The 22,701-nt window shown below is 35.3% G+C and overlaps 1 protein-coding gene across 8 annotated transcripts in view; it reads left to right on the top strand.

Moving 5' to 3' along the window:
• LOC147066802 (transferrin-like) overlaps nucleotides 1–22,701 on the top strand; it is a 30,330-nt gene that overhangs the window by 5,734 nt on the left and 1,895 nt on the right. For 3 of the 8 annotated variants that reach the window (XM_085954240.1, XM_085954246.1, XM_085954237.1), the window contains exons 2-15: nucleotides 2,083–2,219; nucleotides 4,537–4,630; nucleotides 5,532–5,671; nucleotides 7,657–7,808; nucleotides 8,867–9,005; nucleotides 9,946–10,139; nucleotides 12,710–12,846; nucleotides 14,286–14,455; nucleotides 15,298–15,535; nucleotides 16,607–16,761; nucleotides 17,417–17,665; nucleotides 19,197–19,304; nucleotides 20,678–20,819; nucleotides 21,616–21,754. In XM_085954240.1, coding sequence (XP_085810366.1) covers nucleotides 2,144–2,219; nucleotides 4,537–4,630; nucleotides 5,532–5,671; nucleotides 7,657–7,808; nucleotides 8,867–9,005; nucleotides 9,946–10,139; nucleotides 12,710–12,846; nucleotides 14,286–14,455; nucleotides 15,298–15,535; nucleotides 16,607–16,761; nucleotides 17,417–17,665; nucleotides 19,197–19,304; nucleotides 20,678–20,819; nucleotides 21,616–21,754 — 2,133 coding nt within the window. In that variant the 5' untranslated portion in view covers nucleotides 2,083–2,143. Of the gene's footprint in view, nucleotides 1–219; nucleotides 286–2,079; nucleotides 2,220–4,536; nucleotides 4,631–5,531; nucleotides 5,672–7,656; nucleotides 7,809–8,866; nucleotides 9,006–9,945; nucleotides 10,140–12,709; nucleotides 12,847–14,285; nucleotides 14,456–15,297; nucleotides 15,536–16,606; nucleotides 16,762–17,416; nucleotides 17,666–19,196; nucleotides 19,305–20,677; nucleotides 20,820–21,615; nucleotides 21,755–22,701 lie in introns of those variants that run through there. The other 5 variants (XM_085954239.1, XM_085954242.1, XM_085954238.1 and 2 more) reach the window with 3 other exon arrangements.

The raw sequence follows: 22,701 nt of genomic DNA, 5'->3' as shown, positions 1-22,701 counted from the left end.
AAGTATCAACTGATAAGAGCGATAAAATAAATATATTTTTAAATATTATGTAATAATTTTATTTGCATGTTAAGATTTCCATTAGATTTAATCAATTAACAACTGATTGGGCCTGTTGCAACCAGTCTAAAACAACTCAAAAAGCCATAAATAAAATAAAAAAAATATTGCTTGTATTGCGTCAATGACGTCACGTATGTGTAGACATGTCGTGTGCTGCTTAGAGGCGGGAAATTAAGGCAATAAAGCAAATAATTACAACTTGTGACAGGACATGAGAAATTGGTAATATTAATATTTATTTTTTGTTAGGTAAAGTTTTTTACTGTGTTTATCCGTTTAATTAAAAATAATAATAACACGTATGTAGCAGAATAGTAGATAATAAATTTAAGTACATAAAATCTGATAAGTACCTATTAAAAATGCTAGAGTATGGCATTTTGAGAGCACATCACTGTATTGTATAGAGACAGATAAGTTTGTTACATTAAAGTTTATGTTGATTCTTCTATCTATAAACGTTATAAATATTAAAAGTTATGTATGATTTAATCGCATAATTTTAGATATTTTATAGATTGAAGAATATTTTTTATCGAATATCTATTATGGTTCGCTTTTGGCGGGTTTTAATTGAATTTTAAAAACTAACCCATGCCATCTGCTATAAAATTTGTATTCTTAAGTTCAATGAAAACAAAATATACGTATGACTGACAAAGTTTATCCAAACTTCGCCACTTTTCCCTTCCTGAGGGCGTGACGTCATATATTGACGACCTCCTGGGTAGAATTAGTGAGAATGGAAACTACATAATATGTAGTTATATTGTACTCACGTTATCAATTAACGATAATTTCATTCATTCTTTAAAGAATTCTCACATTATTGCCCAGTAATATGCACCTATATAATATTATAGTGTTGCCACTATGGAATGGTTGACCGCAAATTTCCTTTGGCGCCGCGTTATTATTATCATCACTTCTTATCAGTAAGTAGGTATTATCCTCAGCCAATCAATGACTCAGTCATTTCCTACTTCATTCTGTTTACACTTGGCTTATACCTTGGAATCATGACTAAGAAAATATAATTTAGTCATTGATTTCTCAGTGATGTCCCTCTCTCCTTTTGAAAGGGGTTTGGTTATAAAAAACGCCTATATATTTTTACTTCGGTAAAACGAAAAAAAATGTAATCGAGAAATCGTCACATTAAAAAAACAGTTTTTTCTGTAAGTACCTACGTGATTCTGTAATATCGTATCGGTCAATATGATGATTTCTGCGGCCCAGCAAGGATTTTGTTTAAGTGTGTACATCATGGCCTCCATAAAGGGGGGGCTGACAGGGCTCTAGCCTAGGGGGCCGGGCTCAGGGGGGGGGCCCGGCGTGACGGGTCGACCAGATAAATGAGACAAATACGTACGTAGTGAAGCGTACTTGTAAATGAAAAGTTCGAGTCAGGAGCCCTCAAACTTTGAAAACGTGTGCATATAAGAATATTATTCACGTTTTCAGCAAAAAGGGCAACTATGGGAAGATTTTTGCACCCCTAGGGGCGGCAGGTTATATGAAAGTATGGTGAAGCAGGCTGGTATGGTGAGGCAGGCTGGTAATCAAGTTGCGGCAAAATTTCCACGTTAACATTATATTATATGGGTACGTTATAATGACCAAAGTAAATCGCTTTGCTATTTCTCGTAAGTTGTCGGCTATTGTTGGCCTGATTCATTCAGTTGTATGAGAAAGCCGATTCCTTGCCCCTCTTTTTATTTAATACCTCTATGTTGCAACCCCTGTTCCACTTGCTATACACGTCACATATAACAATATTTTCTTAAACGAATTGCACAAACCCTTCTTGTTTTTTTTTTGAGGACGCTAATGGTTAAGCGGGTAGTTATTCCTGCTATTTGTTGGTGGGTGGGTATACTTCGCGTAATCATGCTGTACGTAGGTATGGGTACGTTCCATAGTGTCATATTAAACGTAACCGCAACATTCTTTACATTATATACCTATTTATTGTCATGTAATTGTGATTGTATTTTATTAATTTGTTGGTTTCAGCAGCAGACGTTACGAAGCATCATTGTTTTAGACAGATACAACAGAAGTGAAAATTGGCGTCAAGATGGGTGTGCCTAGTGTAGGAGTGATTCTTTGTGTAGCGTTTTTATTGGGGACTACAGACGCGCAGAAATCAACGTGTAAGTTAATGCCTATTTAAATATTATTAGGATACCTTTGCCTTTGTCTAATTCAATTATTAGATACCTATAATCGACCCTCGTAGTCCATTGCGTATGGCGGGGACTCCGGTTTTGATTTCCGGTCACAATATAATATAACGATTGTTAAAAAACAAAAGGACTTAACCCACACATATCTTTACAGGAGGCATACAAAACGTTTTTGTAATGATATTCGGTCAAAGTCAGGATATAAAATAAGTATACATAAACTGGAAGCACATAGGTAGTGTCACCTCCGAAAGGGGGGGGGGGGGTGTGATGGATGAGTGCTCTACCCCCCCCTGATGAATTAATGTCATGTCAAGTCACGGTGGTATCGTCTGCTTCTTCTTTCGGGGACATGTTTATGTTGATTGACAACGCGGAAGTACAGGCGAAAATAGGGCGTTTATTGTTCGGAATATAAATACAGTAAAGTACAGCGTACAAATATTTAACAAAACAATATTTAAAAAAAAAAAAAATGAATTTAAATTGGCGGGAGACGCCGACGGCCGCGGCCGGCGTCCTGAGAGACCAAAAACCGAATGACCCTAATAGGGGCTGGTAGGACAGAGTAGGTAGTAATAATACCCAACAAACAATTCACAATTATTCTATCTCTGAAAAATGACAAAAACAGCCTCTGGCATATGTACCTGGCTTGTAAGTAGGTACCTCAGGTCTCATATTTCAGACCTTTTCTAGGTACAAGCTTTGGAAAGGGGCTGTGAATTTCTTGGAATTATTACTACCTTCTGCATTTCTTTGCTTGTTAGCTACATATTTTGAAATATTTGAACTAGGTACAAATACATATTTTTTTCAAAGTAATCTCAAATCAGATATTCTAGGTGCTAGGTACATTGTATGGCTGGGAACTTTGCTTCCAATATTGGTCAAAATTGGATGAAATGTAGGTAATAATATTAAAAAAATGATATTAATAATTACTATTTGCTTACGGGCTAGAAATTTGCCTCGCAGTCGATCTGTTCATGTTTGCATGAATCAGCCCAATGATGATTCAGGCCTCGTGGCCTTGGATCCTCTGAGGATGCCATGGTTTAGGCGGTATCAGTAGGAACCTGATGATTAATAATAAAGTGTTTTACTTTCTCAATTTAATAGTAATTTATGAGGTTATTAAAGATAACCTAATACAAATGATGGTTAGGTCTTTTTTCCCATTTCACTTTTTACGTTAATAAAAATTACAAGCTAAAATTAGAAAATAAATCAGCATTTACAGCTTACATCCTTTGGACACAACATGTATTTAGTCGTGTACAATGTTACTATCCATTAAAACCAATCTCCAAAATTCAGAGTGCTAATTTTCTTAAAATCAGAGTGTTGTGATTGTTTCACATCTATTACTAACTACACTAGTATTAGTACTACACTACTGTCATTGGGTCTCGTGGTATGTTGTAGTGTTAAAAAGAATATGTATGTATATTATACACTCATATATTTTTAAAACGATCAATACCTAGGTATTATTTTATCGATAAATTTTATGGTAGAAACCAGAACTTGAAATGAAACCGGAACCGAGCCCTGGAACACACACACCCCCTTAATTATTTTTAAACCGGAACCCCTTAAAAATGATGAGGCTTCAGAGGTTCCATTGTGAAAATAGTAATCAATATATTGTCATTATACATTTTGACATTTTAATAAAGTTTTTTTTAATGTAAGTATTTTAATATCTACAAATTGTGATATTCATATTCTACAACGGCTGGTAAGGATATCTTGAAAAATAGAAGATACCTTTTGAGTTTTGAAACTACAATAATCGCTGGAACCGGGGTTCCAGATTTTCATTTGATGGAACCGAAACCAATTTAATTTTTACACCGGAACCATCTGAGCCTTCAAAAAAAGCTAAGGTTTCAATAGCTCTGGTAATAAAAAAGTTGTTTCTATAGGTAGTTATGTATATTTAGGCTAACTTATGTAAAGTGGAATAATATAGGTACATATTGTGATTTGTAGTCATCATCAACTATTTTCCGGGCCTGCCCCATATCGCATCCTTATAATAATTAGACACCGGCTTAGGGCCTTTTCCAGGCCATATCAGTACCTAAAAATAGTAACAATAGAAAATTTAAATCAAGTGGCCCCCTTCTTTGCGTGCCCAGACATATGCAACAATTTCTCATACTTAAAAGAAGGTTACGACTGAAAAAAGTTTGGCATATATAAATAGATCTAGTGAGCCTTTGGGCGACCTCTCGATATGACGATGACCACCTCTATGTTGTATTAACTATTTCAGATAAAGTGTGTGCACCGTCCAGTAAGATCTCCCAAGAATGCCAGTCATTGGAGAAGGGCGCTAGCACAGTGACATGCGTTGAAGCCTCGGACAGGTGAGAAAAGATACCTAATTAACATTTTGAACCTACAGTCGAACTTGGTTATTACGAGGAAGATGGGACCGACTGAATTTGCTCGTTATAAGCATTACTTATTATATCGTTATATAACATTTTTCGCGCCACATTCTATTTAAGCATAGGACATAAAAAATCTGAAAACCATCGTAAAAATCCCCGAAACAACCACGGCATTCATAAACTACAAAAGTGCTGAGCCGCCGGCGCTGGTAGGTACTTACTGACTTCACAAAGCTTGGATTTTTTTATATGCAATTTCAACCATATGTGTGGATACTTTTTCAATGTTGTCGGTGAAAACACCAATTAGGTAGGTACTTAGACACTTAACTAGTGTCATAAATGTAATCCAATCCCGGCGGCATTGGTCTATTTAACTGCCCGGTCGGATTTTATTGCTTAGAGTCGAAAATGTTGTTTTTAAACGATCGACACATTAACAGTTTTACTCGGTATACCCGAGAAGTAGCTCGTTATAAAGGTGAATAAATGTATGGAGGAAATCATAAACTAAAATATCAACGAATGTTTTATCATTACATCCGAGATCTCGCTATTTCCGTGATCGTAATAACCAAGTTCGGCTGTATAAAAAAAAACTTTACTACAAATGTTTGAAAGAGATTTTTGATTGTTTGAAAACAAAACAATGCTACGATAACCACACTGTTTAACTGGCAAAGTTTAACAATAAATAAAACGGTCACTACCAATTACAAGTTCACAATTTCTAGTGTTTCGGCAGATAGCATTGAAAAAAAATGAAAGCAGGTGATAAATAAAACACTAAAAGACTCCGTCTACGCTCTGGAATCCTCAGTTTTGTTGTAAACCCATAAATTGAGCTAAATGGACTTTTAACATTATTTTACAGTGTGGACTGTCTGTTGAAGATGGACTCGGGCCTTGCAGACTTCTCACTGGTGACAGCGGAGGAGACCATTTTGGCAGCCATGGCTCAGCCCGATCGCTACAAAGTCTTGGCTAGCTTGCGGCATGAAGATATGAGATACAGTAAGTAAATTAGTGCCTACCTATGTATATTTTTCAGGGAATTCAAAAATAAGGGAAGTATTCTTTTGGGCACTTATTATCAAACTATATTCGTCAGGTGCAACGGCAAGAGAAAACTACACCTCGGCTTAAATCGTAAGGATTCACATCTTATCTTTCTTTACTCAGGCGGCAGGCCGTGAGTGAAGTTATCACTGGCCTTCTTGCGCTCTTAGGCGGAGATGGCAGACCGTGATAATGTCATGGCCAAGAAGCGGGGGTGGGGGACAGAAACGCACGGTGTATTTTGTCAAGGCTGGTTTATTTTTATCGTATTTGCGATTTGGCGGGCTGCAGACGTGGTATCGCGGGCTGGGCTGCTTGTTGCTTGGGCTGCAGACGTGGTGTCGCGGGCTTGGCTGCTGGGGCTTCGCATCCGAGGCGATGCTCGCTGTCGGGGCTTGCGGCTTGGCGTGCTGCCGATGTAGTCCTTTGTTTCCTGGAGATGCTTGAGAAGTCTGCCGACGCGGTCCTTTTGACGGGAGATGTATCTTGGCTTCGCGTCCGAGGCAAGCAGAGACGATGCTGGCTGTCCGGCGGCCAATCGAAGAGAGGATCAGGGCTTGCGGCTTGGCTGGAGAATCTGGAGATGCTTCTTGTTCGGGGTTTGAGGCGAGAGAGATGCTGGCTAGTCGACGTCTGAGGCAAGAGAGAGAGATTTTCGCGCGCGTCCAACTGACAGATTCGCGGCGTCCTGTTTTTCGTGTCGGTCGCGAACCTCCCTGTTTTACCGACAGATTGACCAGTGGCGACGCTATCGGTAGACCTCGTCTGTTTTGGCGGGAGCGCTGACGATTTGAATTTCGGATTTTTGAGGAGGCGGGCTCTACTCGGCCGAGGGTTGCGAGAACCGCGAAGAGTGGACGTAGGCTGTGATGTAATGGGAAAGTTGATGGTTCGGTCCGCCCTTTGAGGCGGTCTCCTGTGGGAGACTTCCATCTGGTATCAAAGTGATATTAGAAGGTCATGCAGGTTTCCTCATTGTTAATTTCGTGACGACATTCATGTAAGCAAGTTAAGGGAAAACAATAGGAATGGTTAATGGTTGAAGCTCCCCCCTTAAAATATCAATGAAATCTTATATTACAACTGATTACAAACTTTTTAACATTTTCATGCCTTAATTTTACTGTTTATCGCAATCAATGCGTTGGATATGTCTGGTATATTCAATATAAGATTCAATCTATGTAATAATTTTCTGGGGTGTTTCATCACCTCCCTGTGGATTAACCATTTCTAAAACCGGTGACGTCCTGTGGGGGTAGGCAGATTAAGCGTCGCTTGGGGGCGGCAGTTACCCGAAGATCGGCAAATCAAGAAGAATCATTAGGCATATATAGAAATAGCTACCTAAACGTAGGAATAACGGAAATATCTTTCCATTAAAAAATCAGCTCACCGGTTGGAAACAAAATGTATTAATTACTATAAAAAATTTAACAGGATTGTAATTTTTATGTCGGGTTCGCGATGTCTAGTTTACTTCCGTTGTCCTTGAACGTCATATCCTTGGTGACCAGCAATAACACGTGCTGATTTGCGAATTATATTTGAATTATAGGTGGGTATATTATGTACCTACCTAATTTAAAATATTTTTGCCAGTCTCTCGCGAGTTTTGGAAGTTGTCAGGTGTATTTTTAAATGTATCTGAAACCGTGGACTTGCAATATTGTCTATTGAAGCAGAGATGGCATTTAAATTAGATTTAGTGGTGTATATTTTGTTAGTAATGTATCCATTCAACATGTTTCTTAGAAATTGGAGTCATGAAAGGATGATAAAATATCCTGTATTAAAAAATGGGTCGGTATTTTGGTGCTGCCTAGGAGCGGCATTTTGTCTAGGGACGTCACTGTGTAAAACTAAAATGAAATAATAAAATTAATAGGTACTATAATATTTTCTGCGCGTTTCAATATCAGTTATTGCTTCATTTTCAGGCCCATTCGCGTTCCAGTCAGTGGCAATAGTGCCCTCAACCCACAAAGGAGGAATTGCTGCATTGTCTGGCGGCAAATTTTGTCATCCAGGATATGGAAAGGGCAAAGAGCAGTTGTGGTCCGGCCGTGTTCTGAAATATTTTGAAATGAAGGTGAGTGAACTTAATTACAGTGGAACTCCAATTTTACGTATCCAAAATTTACATTTTTCCACTATTTTCATGCTCATTTTCATCATTTTGATGCTCGGCGGCAGGTTCTTATCAAAGTATTATGAGAATATTGCCAGAAACGGAAGATATTATTCACCGCTTCCTTGATAAAAACGGAAATATCTAATACAAAAACATACGACAATTTTTATCCCACAGACAGCATCATAAAACACCATACCATAGGGTATCTTTACACTCCAGAATTGTATGAAAATTCAGTAACTTAATAAATGCAGATCAGTTTTATCCTAAATGTGTTTCTGGCTCTGTATTCAGTATTTGTAAATAAGACTACTTAATTATGCATTCCCGACATTTGTAAGTAAAAATTTAACACGAAACAAAATACAGTCGAACTTGGTTGGAACTATGGAAATAGTCAGATCTCGGATGTAATGAGGAAATATTCGTTGACATTTTAGTTTATGATTTTCTCCATACATTTATTCACTTTTATAACGAGCTACTTCTCGGGTATACCGAGCAAAACTATTAATGTGTCGATCGTTTAAAAACAACATTTTCGACCCTAAGCAATAAAATCCGACCGGGCAGTTAACTAGACCGATGCCACCGGGATCGGACTACGTTTATGACACTAGTTAAGTGTCTAAGTACCTAATTAGTATTTTCGCCGACAACACTGAAAAAGTATCATCGCATATGGCTAAAATTGCATGTAAAAAATCTAAGCTTTGTGAAGTCAGTGAAGTGAAGTCAGCACTTCATTATAATAAACACCTTCTTTTGTAGTTTATGAATGCCATGCTTGTTTCGGGGATTTTTACGATGGTTTTCAGATTTTTTATGTTCTATGCTTAAATAGAACGTGGCGCGAAAAATGTTATATAACAATAAAACAAGTAATGCTTATAACGAGCAAATTTAGTCGGTCCCATCTTCCTCGTAATAACGAAGTTCGACTGTGTAGAATAATTAGCATTATTAACTAAATAATTATATATTAACTTACTTTATGTATGCTTTCCTTGAAGACTGCGATGGGCTCACGTAGTTGCGATTCCAAGTCTCAATCATCGGCTGAGGACAGCGCTAGGAGCCTCAGTGGTTTCTTCTCAGAAGCCTGCCGTCCCGGACCCTGGGTCAGCGACAAAGACCATGATAAAAATTTGAGTAAGCATCTTGACAAAATGTCATTCTAATTTTATTTATTTCCAACATCAATATGTCGTTATTTCTATTGGACTAATAGAATATTTGGAATAGAATAGGTGTATCAATACTACAGATGATAATTATACTAGTGTTTCCAGCTCGTTGACTGCAATGGAGGCTAATGTTAAGCGACAGACATTAATTATGCCTAATGGAATTTAATATACCTAACTCAAATTCTAATTGATTTAAATTTTGTACTTTTACACACACATAATATCATACAAAGATACAATTCCGACAAAAGTAATATACAGTCTCTCAGTAATCCGCCACCCCAAAAACCAGACAAGTGTCCAATTAGTGAAAACGGCGGATTATAGTGCATACATACAAAATATGGTAAAAATTAAAACAGATATTTCGTAAAAAATAGTTTTTTGAGAAATCTGTACTAGCAAATTACGGTTTTATTTATAATCAAAATCAAGTATTTACTAAATTATACATTTATAAACTAAGTTTATTAACTAAATATTAAACAGTAAATCACTTGACACAACCAGTTGTTTTGTTCCTGGCTTTCCCTCTAGTCAAAAGCTTCATTTTGTATGTCCCGGTTGCATTGGAGTACGGCATAATTGTGATGCGGTCCGTGGGCACTGTCCTCCCTGGTACATTACTTTCTTCGCGATGAACGTAGGTTTTACGAAGGAGAAGTCTCAAAAAAAATCCGTCTCATCTGCGTTGTATACTTGTACGTGGCGAGATATTGAATTTGACAATCGAATACCGGCGAATTATAGAGCTGGATTTTGTGCTTTCAACTACAAAAAATATCGTCGGATTATAGTAGTAATTTTACAATTTGTAGGCAGTGACCAATTTTTTGTATTTGTCGATAAGAACAGTATTTATATTCTAATGAATAATGAGATTTTGATCATTTTATTTTTAGAGACCAGATATCCATCCCTCTGCTCACTGTGCACATCAGACGGTTCACCGGACTGCAATGGCTATCGCTACTTCGAGCCGAGAGCTATACCCGGAGCTCCCGTCAACAGTCATCTCTCGGCAATCGAGTGCTTGGTTTCCAAGAAAGGAACAGTTGCTTATGTGGCTTACCATCACGTGCTGGACTATTTCAGAGTTAGTTATATTTTGCAGTTCCTTAAATTGAAACCCTCTGACAGATATTTTACAACATAATAATTATAGACTATAGATTTTTGGAAGATTGGGACAATTGTCCAAATTTCACATAGCTTTTATTCGTTGTGGTGGATACACATTCTAAGACCATACAAGACACTAGTAGATAATGAGCATTTTTCCACATTTTTTTGGTTTTTTGTTTGGTTTAATCGCGAACATTATTCCTGACTGCTGACAGGGTTGCTTCTTTGTGGACCAATAAAGGACATTTGTTGTTTTGTTGTAACAATGCAACATGACAAAAAAAATAATGTCAGTTAAGTTATCATATTATCCAGTATCTTCATGAAAGATTAGGTTATGTTGGATCAAAGTACTTAACAAACTTTCCAAGAGAGAGAGTTTACTTACTGATAAGTCATGATAATTTATAAAATTGATTATCACTTGGTATTCACCAAATATAGATATTGTTTCTATGACATGTGTTTCGCTCACATGGTGAGCTTTTATACCGTACTTGAGAAACACGTGTAACAGGGGCGTAACAAGGTGTTTTAGCGCCCGGGGCAGTAACAAAAATTGCGCTTCTTACATAATAAAAAATTGCTACCATTACCACACTTACTATCTACCTATCAGTGGTTTTCATTAGATAAAGACTACAAATTGCAGATACTATTGGTTAGTTTCTAAAATTCAATTAAACCATGCGTAAACCAAGCCATAATAGATAATAGTCAAAAATATTCATCTACCTATATCAGTGGTGGCGTACCTATGGCACGCGTTTGAAGAGAAAAAATACCTACAATAATAATAAATGACAGATCGTATTGTAGAAAAAATAGCAGGCAAATACTCTTCAAGAGTAAGTATTACCTTTAATTTAAATAAATAATTGCATAGGTCGGTCCTTAGACTTTGTGCGTCACATATAATATTATCGCACTAACCTCATCAGGCGACGGGGAATGTTGCACTGGGAAACTCTAATTTTGATCGATTTAAAATGTTTGAGACCATTGTAGTGATTGAATGCCTCATCTGATCGGAGCAATTCTAGTGTCAATTTGTGCGTAAATAACCAAACTGATTATTACATTAACAAACAATTTCATTTCTAGCCACAAAAAATGACTGCACCAAATAAGATACAAAAACTTGGTGAAATAGTAATTCTGGCAGACAGTTTTAAAATTGGTGGACCGAAATGTATGGTGTAATTGAAAAAAAGTGATAAAGCTATATGTGTGCTATGTCTTCTGATCTAGAACATAATCAATTTTTTAATAGAATTTTTGAAAACTATTTTCTCCCATAACTGCTCGGCACGTCAGACAGTTGAAAAATATTATATGGGAAATTTTGGCACCCATACGTAAAAAGATTCGCCAACCCTGATCTATATCGTACATATCTAAAATTATGCCATTAAATCATACATAATTTAAAATATTTTATAGGTAGAAGAATATTTATTATCTGTTATGATTTGGTTAGGCAGAGGTAACCGCCTGTATTTTATAGTTGTTTAAAGATAACAAACACCAATGAGATTTGAGAGATTTTTAACGATAAAACAATACTTTTTATCATAATCATAAGAAGGTTCATTCTCTACATAATTTGTTCATTTCAGGATGATATATTCCTTACACTTTTTATTCTTGCACATTCAACAGCACTCCTGCGCCCCTACCCAATCTGCGCCCTTAAGTGGCTGCCCCGCTCGCACACACCCCTTGTTAGCCACTACACAATCGCCACAGAAACAATATCAATATGGATTAATATCAAGTGACCCATTTTATAAATTAGCAAGGTGGTGTTATAGATCAGTGCTTCTCAAACTTTTTTATACCACGGCCCCCGAAATCAGGAAAAAAAAAATCCAAGGCTCCCCAAAAAATTTAGTCTTTGGTGACCAACAGTACTTTATTTACTTACCATTAATTAATTTAAGTTTAAATACATTTTTATTAAGAATAATAGAACATATTATTTTCATTTACTTGCTTATAAAGCAAAAATTAACTTCAAATTTATTACAGCTCCTGCCTACAAAAACAATTTAATGAGAGCGGTGTGATTGCACATTTTTACATAATAAATCAATACCCAGTACAATGTTTGAAATGCTAATTCACAGGGTTTGCTCCAAAGTCTCAGTTGAAAGACACAAACTGTGTTTATTTGTTATTACAAGTAATGATAAAAATGCTGTTTCGCATAGGTATATTGTCGCAAAAAGAATTATGATTAATGCGATTGACGGATATTATTTATCCGTATCGGATAAATAAAGTATTGTGATCGTGTGAATCGTGTATCGTCCAGTGATCACATTTTTATGTTTTTTTTTCAAATATATATATTTTCATATTTCGCGGCTCTCTGGCAGGAGATCCATGGCCCCCTGGGGAGCCGCTCCCCCCAGTTTGAGAAGTACTGGTCTAGATAACAAATATCATCTATATTAGTATCATCTTGTTATTCGTATATTTTTTTTAATTTGGTACTCTTACCATATTTACCATAAATGATTTTTTGTTTATTCAAAGGACAACACCGCAGAGATGGAAAAATATTCACTGCTCTGTGAAAATGGAACTTTAGCAGAAATCAAAGCTGATACCTTGGGTCAAAATGCCCCATGCGCCTGGATTAAGCAGCCTTGGGGTAGCATTATCGCAAGAGCGTAAGTACCTCTGTGATATTTCATCGTCAATAATAATTCATCTTTTCTCATCATCAATACAATATTATTATAAATCGTGTTGCTGAAGTTGATAAGTTGACAATTTAGGTATTAAGAGTTAACAACGGATTATGTGTCTGTATATAATTACAGTCGAACATGGTTATTACGAGGAAGATAGGACCAACTGAATTTGCTCATTATAAGCATTACTCGTTATATCAGAGAATAGGTATGACTTACATTAGACAGTTGCATTTAGTTTTGACCTGTATTTTTCTATATAATAATCTCTAATTCTAAATGGTAGATATTATATAATATTATGTTGCCAGACATCTAATAATATTTTGAATCATTATTGTTACATATTAGAATTAAAAAGACAATTTGAAGTTATATTCGTAAATACAGTCAAACTTGGTTATTACGACGATTATGGGACCGACTGAATTTGCTCGTTATAAGCGTTACTCGATATCAGAGAATAGGTATTTTTAAATGAGCTGTCACATAACACAAAATGTTGCAATTCGAACAAAAGTACACACATTAGAATTTTCCCCAAAACAAGCATGGCATTCAAAAACTACAAAAGAAGTTGTTTATTGTAATGAACGCTGATAGGTACCTACTCACTTCACAAGCTTTGGATTTTTTGCATGCAATTTCAACTAGATACGTGGATACTTTTTCAATGTTGTCGGCGAAAACACCAATCAGGTACTTAGACATTTAACTAGTGTGTTAAACATAATCCGGTCCTGGCGGCATCCTGCCCGGTCAGATTTTATTGCTTAAGGTCAAAAATGTTTTTAAACGATCGACACATTAACAGTTTCAAGAAAATTTTTGACGATATTTTTGCTTGGTATACCTGAGAAGAAGCTCGTTATAAAAGTGAACAAATGTATGGAGAAAATCATAAACTAAAATGTCAACCAATGTGTCCTCATTACATCCGAGATCTCGCTATCTCCGTGATCGTAATAACCGAGTTCGACTGTATAACCAAAAATCATCGTCTATGTCATATGGGAAGGAGCCTAAATATGTGAAAGGGAAGGCCAATGATTAAATTAGTTGTAAGTGATTTCGCACTGCAAATTATTTTATTTTTATACCATACTCTCATGTTGAGGTTTATTTGCCAGGGTTACACTAAAATAAATACGTTACGTTAGTATTATAATTTTTTACACAATGGACCATCATTGATTAGAATATTTAAATGAACATTCACAAAAATACAAATAAACACTTAAACAAAACATCAAAGCTGGCCTCACCACCTCATGGAATATTTACCTACTACCAGTTTAAATAAATTAATTTTTCTATGCATACTTCACAAATTTAAACTAAATTTTTATCATAAATTTTAAATCAGATATTAATTATAAACATTCAGTAACTTATCTATACATCTTATCTTACAGACCCATTGCCGATGATCTCTTAGGGGATCTAAGGAAATGGATGCCGGCGGGAAGATCTGACGGAACAACATCCTGGATTGAATCCCTGGACTCCATTCTCATCAAGGAGAAATCTTTCGTTCTGGAATACATCAATCAGCCTGTATCAACCACGGATTATGTTACGCGAGGTTAGTTTAATAATTCCGGTTACACTGGTAACGACTTGTGTGATGTTAAGGTGACGCATCAGTGAAACGCCAAATAATGTTCAACTGTACGCGCGACGAAAATTTGTACTTGCTTCGCATTCCTTGAGAGAACGTGGAGTCGGACGCACGTCACTTTGCTGGGTGATGGCGACGGGCCAATTAATTCTAAAATCGTGTAAAGATGACTAAAAACTTTACCCATTTACTTTAAAAAGCAAACATGTCAATGAATATATTATTATTGATACTAATAGAATAATAAACAGAACATAAAATGGACGTATGTTGGATTTATATGAGAAATAATATTTCGTTTGACAGGCGTCATTTTCACCCGCGACCCGCAATCCGCACATCGCCTAGCAACGATCTTTTTAGACCGTGCCTCAACTAATGCATGGCCTTAATAAGTAGTAATCTTGGCATTGTTCCCTCCAATTAGTTAACTAATTAATTAATTTATTTATTAGTTTCATCAGCGCAAGAAGCATCATTCTTATACAGCCAGATTATCTCAAATAGCAGTTTTATTAAGATGAAGACAACATAAAATTTAGTACATTATATAAATTATATAAGCGAGCACGATTTCGATTGAAATTCAAACAAAATATTACACTGAAGTTACTTGCCTGAAATCACAATACGCCTGACTTTTCTGACAGCTGTCATTTATGTTTCTCATTTTCGGCACTATTTGGTGTGTCGCCATTCACTCAACAGCCGATATCAGGCGCCCAGCGGTATTTGGCAATTAAATGTGACTAAACATCTGGCTCTAATAACTGTACAATTTTCCTTAAAACTAACAAATATTTCAGGTCGTCCACTACCCGTCCACGAATCTAATCCGTGTCATAAAACTCTTCGCTGGTGCACAACGAGTGATGCAGAGCAGTCCAAGTGTGCGTGGCTGTCAGCCGCCGCCCTCACCGTCGGAATCACTCCTGAGTTTGAGTGCAAGCCGGCCGCCTCCGAGGTGGACTGCATCAAGATCATCAAAGATGGCGGAGCCGACTTCCTCAGTGTGGATTCTAATCTAGGATATTTGGCTCGCAAGTAAGAGATCAAATCATTGGTTAATAATGAATTTTTAATAAACGTGAAAGCGAAAGTCGGCAAGGCTTCTCAAGAGTTATGAATGGCGCCTGAGCAAAGATATTGCAATAAAAAGTTACTTACTTAGGTAGATTTCCTATCAAAAACACTGTTTCAGTTTATTATAAATGCCAGTTACATAGCAACCCTACACTCTAATGCAGTGGTCTCCAAACTCAATAAGGATGTGAGCTACTTTCAGAAATTTAAATTGTCTGGTGAGCTACTTATACATATTCCTTCTTTACAATTTTTTTTTTATCATCGTCCTTTATCGTTTGTACCATACATAATATTATATTATTAAATTTCGTATCATATATAATATTACTTCAAATAAATTAGGACATCGGGCTTCCAATAAAACATAAAATGCGTAGGTACTTTAATTCATTGATAAACAAAATAGTATTTGAAAAATATATTGAAATAAGTTTGAGTAAAAGTAAAAAAATGGCATTCACTTTCCTCCACAATCTTTTCAATTCTCGTTGAATACCTTGTTACTCCCATCCGAATACAATTATCAAGATGTACATCTGTTACTCTGTTTCTATATTTACTTTTAACTACCATTATAATGGGAAACGTTGATTCACATAACCAGGTAGAACAAAACAATGCCTTCATTTTGAGCGCAATTCAAACTAAAATTGGATACTTTTCTATTGGGGCGAAAGGCCATACAGACAATACAATAATATGATAGAATATCCAACGCGAGCTACCGAAAATGCCGCCGCGAGCTACTGGTAACTCGCATGCGACCATTTGGCAATCACTGCTCTAATGTGTTTTTGATGATTCTTAATCTATAAATGTAGTGTAAATTACAGAAATGTATCTCTAAGGCGTCTACAGACATCATTTAATGGTTGGTCTATGAATGGACACAGGCAGAATAATAATGGTAATTAAAAACAATCATCCAATAGTTTAGTCGATAATGTGTAATTTAACATAGACCTACTAGAATTAATTTGTTCAGCAGTTTGATTATTTGATGACCTATATTGTCTGATTCTTTCACAGATATTATGATCTATCCTCAACTATCTACTGCGAGACTACGAAAACTTTATCATCACACGTCATCGGCTTGATAAAGGAAAAAACCAAAGACAGTATCACCAGGTTTGAAAACTTGAAAGACAAGAATGTATGCTTCCCCGAATTTGGGGGCATCGGTAAGTTTACAACTATTTTTGATTTTTAATGTGCATATTTTTAGTACAAATTCATTGTCAAAATTCATTAATGGATACTAATATCTCTCAGGCACATGAGAGGCAGGATATTATTGTTGAATAGAAAACAAAGGTGGATAATGAAAAGTGACTGCATAGCTCACGTTTAGTGAGTCATTAATTATTATAGGTTACATATTTTTCAAGAAAAACAGTTTACATGGCGGTAAATATTTTAATTGTTACCGCAGTCAGCATTTTTAGTTCAATTAATGTTAGTGGCACTAAATTTTCCCTGAGTTAATGAGTTTAATTACTGAGAAAGTAATCAAATATTTTTACTGTTATGAAATACTGAGAAATAACTATTTCAGAGAAAACCGTAATTTTCTGAAATGTATTAACAAAAAAGGATTGATAAAATAACTCCTTCTATTCTAGAATCTAGAAGTGTGATGGAAACTGTATTCTATATTCCTATAATATTATGTAAAATATCTTGGTTGCCATTTACATGAAGAATGAAGCCCAGACCATGAGATATCAGAATTATTGAGGTGGCAATCAACACTTTTAAAAAAATGTAACAACACTTCTGGATTTGAGACATGGGTCTGGACACTCGAAGGAGGACATTACAATAATGTTATTTTAGCTTGGGTGGCGTTCCTTCGAGCTGCACACGAGCGTAAGATCCTCAGCAGCAAGGAGTGCGACTACGCACACCAAGTGGCGGAGTTCTTCCGAGCAGCGTGCGCACCGGGTGCCAAAGACCCTCACCATTTCCCCTCCAAGGTGGCCAACCCAGCCAAACTGTGCGATGCCTGCAGAGGATTCTCTCCCAGGGGCGGAAACGAACAAGGAATCGTCGGCCAAATTAACGATGGCGCCAATGGTGCCGATGGTGAGATGTATTTTTATTTTAACTGCTTTTTGTTACTTTCGTGGGAAAATAACCAACTACATATAAAAAAAATGGTTTTATTTGTACAAATGACAAATAATTGCTAATTGTATGTTAGTGAAAACATCTAAATGATATTTAGTTGTAAGTACTTATATTATTTATAATAAATATCAAAACAAAAATAATAATCATCAGTTTAATTTTTCATTCAACAAATGATTCACAAGATTTAAGAATATAACATTCTATATTGATCAATGATCATACATTCAGTAGGTAACACCTCAGACATACACACATCAGAAAAATCAAAGGAATTGAGGTGAATACCTATTATTGGTAGGTACCCTGACTCAAACCATAAAAGTTAGGCGCCAATATTAACAATATTTGATAAATCTTCAGTCGAAAGGCTATTAGCTAATTTCATTGTAATTACATATGGTGCAGGTGGTAAAGCAGTATTATCCGGAATCCGATGGATTCAGAATTGAGTTCCGCCAGGCACCTATATTTTTTCAAGATTTCTTCTAATGTGTTTCCGTGTTAATAATAAATAAATAATAAATAATACACAAAATTTAAGAATGCCAAATTCTTTATACAAAATACACAATTTGGAACAACCTCATGTCTATTAAAAAAACTAAAACAAAGTTACTTATCTAGTATTATTAAAACATTGATTTAAAATTTAAAAAGACATTGACCAATATTAACAGAATTTGTAATAACTTTTCAAATGCCCAGTTAGAAAATTTCTGCATGATTAGCCATTATATTGATAGATTCATTGGTAAAGCTCACCACCCATATTGGAGTCGGATGTCGGCTTTAAGTTCCATTAGGTACAAAAAAAATCTAGAATTTTTTTCCAAAATATGGTTCCATGTATAAACAGAACATAATATACAGAACATGAAGTAAAAGAATGGTAACATAACAGAACTCTGAAAATTCAGGACAGAGTAAAAATATAGCATTTAATGGGTGTTGAAATTGTCATGTCTCTATTTATGTTAGATAGATTTTTAATAACACAGGTTTTCTATACGCCGTAATAAATCAAATTATATAGTTTGTGCACTCCTAATCGCTGGAAAGCCTCAATTAAACGGGACTCAACTCAGTGTTGCCGGCAAGCTATATCTCGTTTTAATCAATCTAATATGTTCAAAATGTTTGGAGCTTAATAATTCTGTGAAGATAAAAAACGAAAATTTAGCTATGTACATATTCTGCTCTGATTTTTCATAGTACGTAGTAAGTAATTGTTATAGTTCTTTTAATCGCTGTTCTGTTTCTTCATGTTCTGTTTATTCATGTCTTGTCATATCATGTTCTGTTTTATCTGGTTACTCCAAAATAATATTATTATTGAATGTTATTATTTATGAAAAATATTGTGTAAAAACATCTTTTTAGAAGAAAAATATTACATAGAATATACTAGAAGTAATATCACCAAGATATCGAAAATCGATATCAAAAATTCAATTAGGCTGACAGAATATGATCTTGATTTTAGTATGCGCTGCAGACTACAGCAACAAATTCTACGGTACAACCGGAGCTCTGCGATGCCTCAGTGAACCTGATTCACACGTCGCCTTTTTGGAGGTGCAGTATTTGGACGGTAATATTATAAAATGTTTTATTGAATATGTTTTATAAATTTGAGCGAATTGTGTCCGATAATAAAGTCGTGGGTTGCGGGGTCTAATCCTGCATCTGCCAAATTCACTTGTTGTTTTTCAAAATGTGTTTGGATCCAGTGGACCGACTAATAGATTAAGCAAGTAACTAAGACTAACATCGATTACTCGAAAAAAGTATCTATCGAGAAACGTCTTGAAGGTATTTTAGATTCACATTGGATTGTAGGCAAATAAAAAAAATCGATTGAAATAGAGTTGCTATAATTTATTAATAAGATGAAATAATACAGTTGACTCTCGATTTAAGGGAGTTATATCAACCAGGCTACTAAAGGAAAAAAATCGGTACAAGTTGGTTATTATTTAGAAATATATTAAAAGTATAATAAAGACTAATTATTGTATATCGGTTAAGAATGTCAGCATGTTTACAACAGATGGCAGTATATTGTGTACAATATATTAATTTATTTAAAACAACCGACCCATGTATACACCCTCATTCTCTATCATTCTCTATGGCTGGCCTTGCATGCATCCGGTTAAAAGGGTTATTCTTATGAGCATACTTCAGTGAAACGGAAAATAACTTTCAACTATAGGTACGACGAAATTTCGGATTCGCTGCCAATCGGAGAGCGAAAGTCGAGCTGTGAACACGTCAATTTGTTTTGTGATGGCGTCGGGGTTATGAATTCTTAAATCGTGTAAAGATGACTAACAAACGTTACCCATTTACTTGAAAAAGAAAACATGTCAATGAATATATTATTATTATTACTAATAGAACAATAAACATGACATTAAATGTACGCATGTTGAGTTTTTATGACAAATTATGTTTTGTTCTGCACGCGTAGTTTGCACAATCTTCGCGTCGCGTAATCACGGTCGTTTTAGACCGTGCCCCAGCTGATAGCCTTAAACTTAAACTTAAACTAAAGACTTAAATCGATTAGAATTTAGATGTTTTAATATTTTTTCGATTATCCGGATATATTGTTATCCGGAAATTATTCATCTCCAATCAGTATAATCGAGGTTCTTATGTATTAAAAATGTAACTTAGAATTAATAGTTCTTTACTCAAAGAAGAAAATAAATAATTCACTTCATAATAGAATATAAAATTTTATAGAAATGAATCTGTAAGTGAAGGTAAACCACGTTTTCTCCTACCATATGAAATAACTTGCAGATGTTTAGGCTCAAAAGGTTTTTTTCAACAACTTTTCAAACGCCGCACATCCTAGGATCGGCTCCTATAATGAAATTCCACACCGTCTATCTCTAGAAAGATTAATAAACGTATCTTACAAAAATTATACTGATTACTTGTGTTATGTTATAGAGAAGGCAAAGAATCTTTCATTGTCACCGTCAGACTTCAGAGTGCTTTGCAGAAACGGATCACTCGCCATGAATACGGGATTCCAAGTTGACGATGCTTGTGCGCTATCTGTCACTATTGACAGCGAAGTCGTCTCCAGGAGGTAATACATCATCAACGTGCTAAACTAATATTTCATATTTCCGAAGTGTATACAGGTAAATATCGATAGGTTATTGCAGGGAACACAACAATAATGGGAAGTAGGTTACTTTCTGGGAGAGGTTGTAACAAGTTTAAAACCTCGATTATGGAGAAATATGAGATGAACTTAAATACGCATTAAAGAATTATGTTATTTTCAATAGGTCTATCATAATAAATAATACATTAAGTTAAAGTTTGTCATCTAATAAATACTCTGTGTTTCTTGCAATTTATGGCAGGACTGTCATAAAGTAACAAACCACACCAAAATTATTAGATTACAAAGTTTTGCTAGAAATAATAACATATTAGCACTTATTATAGTTTTCGAAAAAAATTTGCCACACACCTGAGTTATTTTCACAGTACACTGATTGGGAAACACTCCACTAACTCATCAATATGCAGGACTCCAACGAATTCAACGATTAATGCGAAATATTTAAGAATGCAATTCAATAATTTGGAAACAGGGCGGGAGTCGAACTCGCGTCTATTGGATACTGGCCAATGCGCTTCCCACATGCACCTTATCTATTTACGATGAAATTATCTAATACTAAATTGAGTCATCTGACTGAAGCATCTATCAAATTTCATAAATATTGTTGACTCATTTTTGTGGTGTGAATCAAGGTTACAATAATAGCTACCTTGATTCCGCCAAGACATTCGTAAATTGTTGAATAAAAAAAATGATTTATTTAAATTATTCGTAAGCACAAAACTAAACATTTTTTTTATATTTACAGAGTATGGGATGATGACCTAAGTCTGCAGCTGCTACTTCAAGAGCTGGACGTATGGTTCGGTTACAACACCGCTTCCGTCAAGCTCATTGACTTAATGATGTTCTCGCCATTCAACGGAACGAAGGATCTACTGTTTAAGGTGAGTTTCTTCTTCTGTTCTACCTTTGCTCTTATGTGGAGCATATCAAAATCACAATAGGAATCGCAACTCCAGAAAGCACAGCCATCCTTCTTTTATAATTATAAGCCTCACCACCATATCGTCGCTTAAGAAACAACACCGCGGAAGTTTTGTGTTTAGTTAAAAAAACATTTTTTTAACTAAACACAAAAAAAATAAGTTAAAAGGTATCAATTTTCAATTTTTTGAGACGTTTTTTGTTTCCCCTGAAAATTTTAATTAATTGACTTCCGCGGTGTTGTTTCTTAAGCGACGATATGTCAAATACATCCTACAAATGGTATTTAATAATGTTGATGCTGGAATCTAATTGGTTTACAGAAAAGCTATGCTTTAGCAGGGAGGGGCTCCCAACCTTATTTTCATCAAAAGCACATTCATAGCCAAAAGTGGAATGGCGGGTAAATTTTGAAATGCACATGGGTCTTCTGCGCAATTCCAATTTAAAAAATGTTATTTTGAAGTTGATAACAAATGAACAAAACAATAATTAATGAATGCTGTCATTCACATTTCCGACCATGTCCAAGCCTAATAGGATCATATGGGCCTCCACAGAGTGGACATTCACATTATGCACTTAAAAACTAATTATTGATTAAATTATAATGAGTATTATAATTATATTGTGGTGGCTCTTTAAGATAATGGAGGGCTGTTTGCAAAGCATGGAAAAGATTTATTGGAAGGTTTTAGAAAACATTCTGACCATTTGGATGACCAAGCCATAATAGATAATTAAATAGTCTAAAAATATTTATCTATAATATATCTAAAATTATCCCATTTTAGATATTATATAAAGAAGAATATTTTTTATCTATTATGGTTAGGTTAAGGAATGGCTTAATGACACTAACTAACTAATCCGACGATATAATAAGATCATCTTATGGGCCTCACAG

Source organism: Rhyacophila brunnea, unplaced genomic scaffold, assembly GCF_057557595.1.
Source record: "Rhyacophila brunnea isolate RB1 unplaced genomic scaffold, BYU_Rbru_1.0 scaffold_4, whole genome shotgun sequence".
NCBI lineage: Eukaryota > Metazoa > Arthropoda > Insecta > Trichoptera > Rhyacophilidae > Rhyacophila > Rhyacophila brunnea.
Note: the sequence above shows the minus strand (reverse complement) of the source record. Positions and strands in the feature narration are given on the sequence as shown.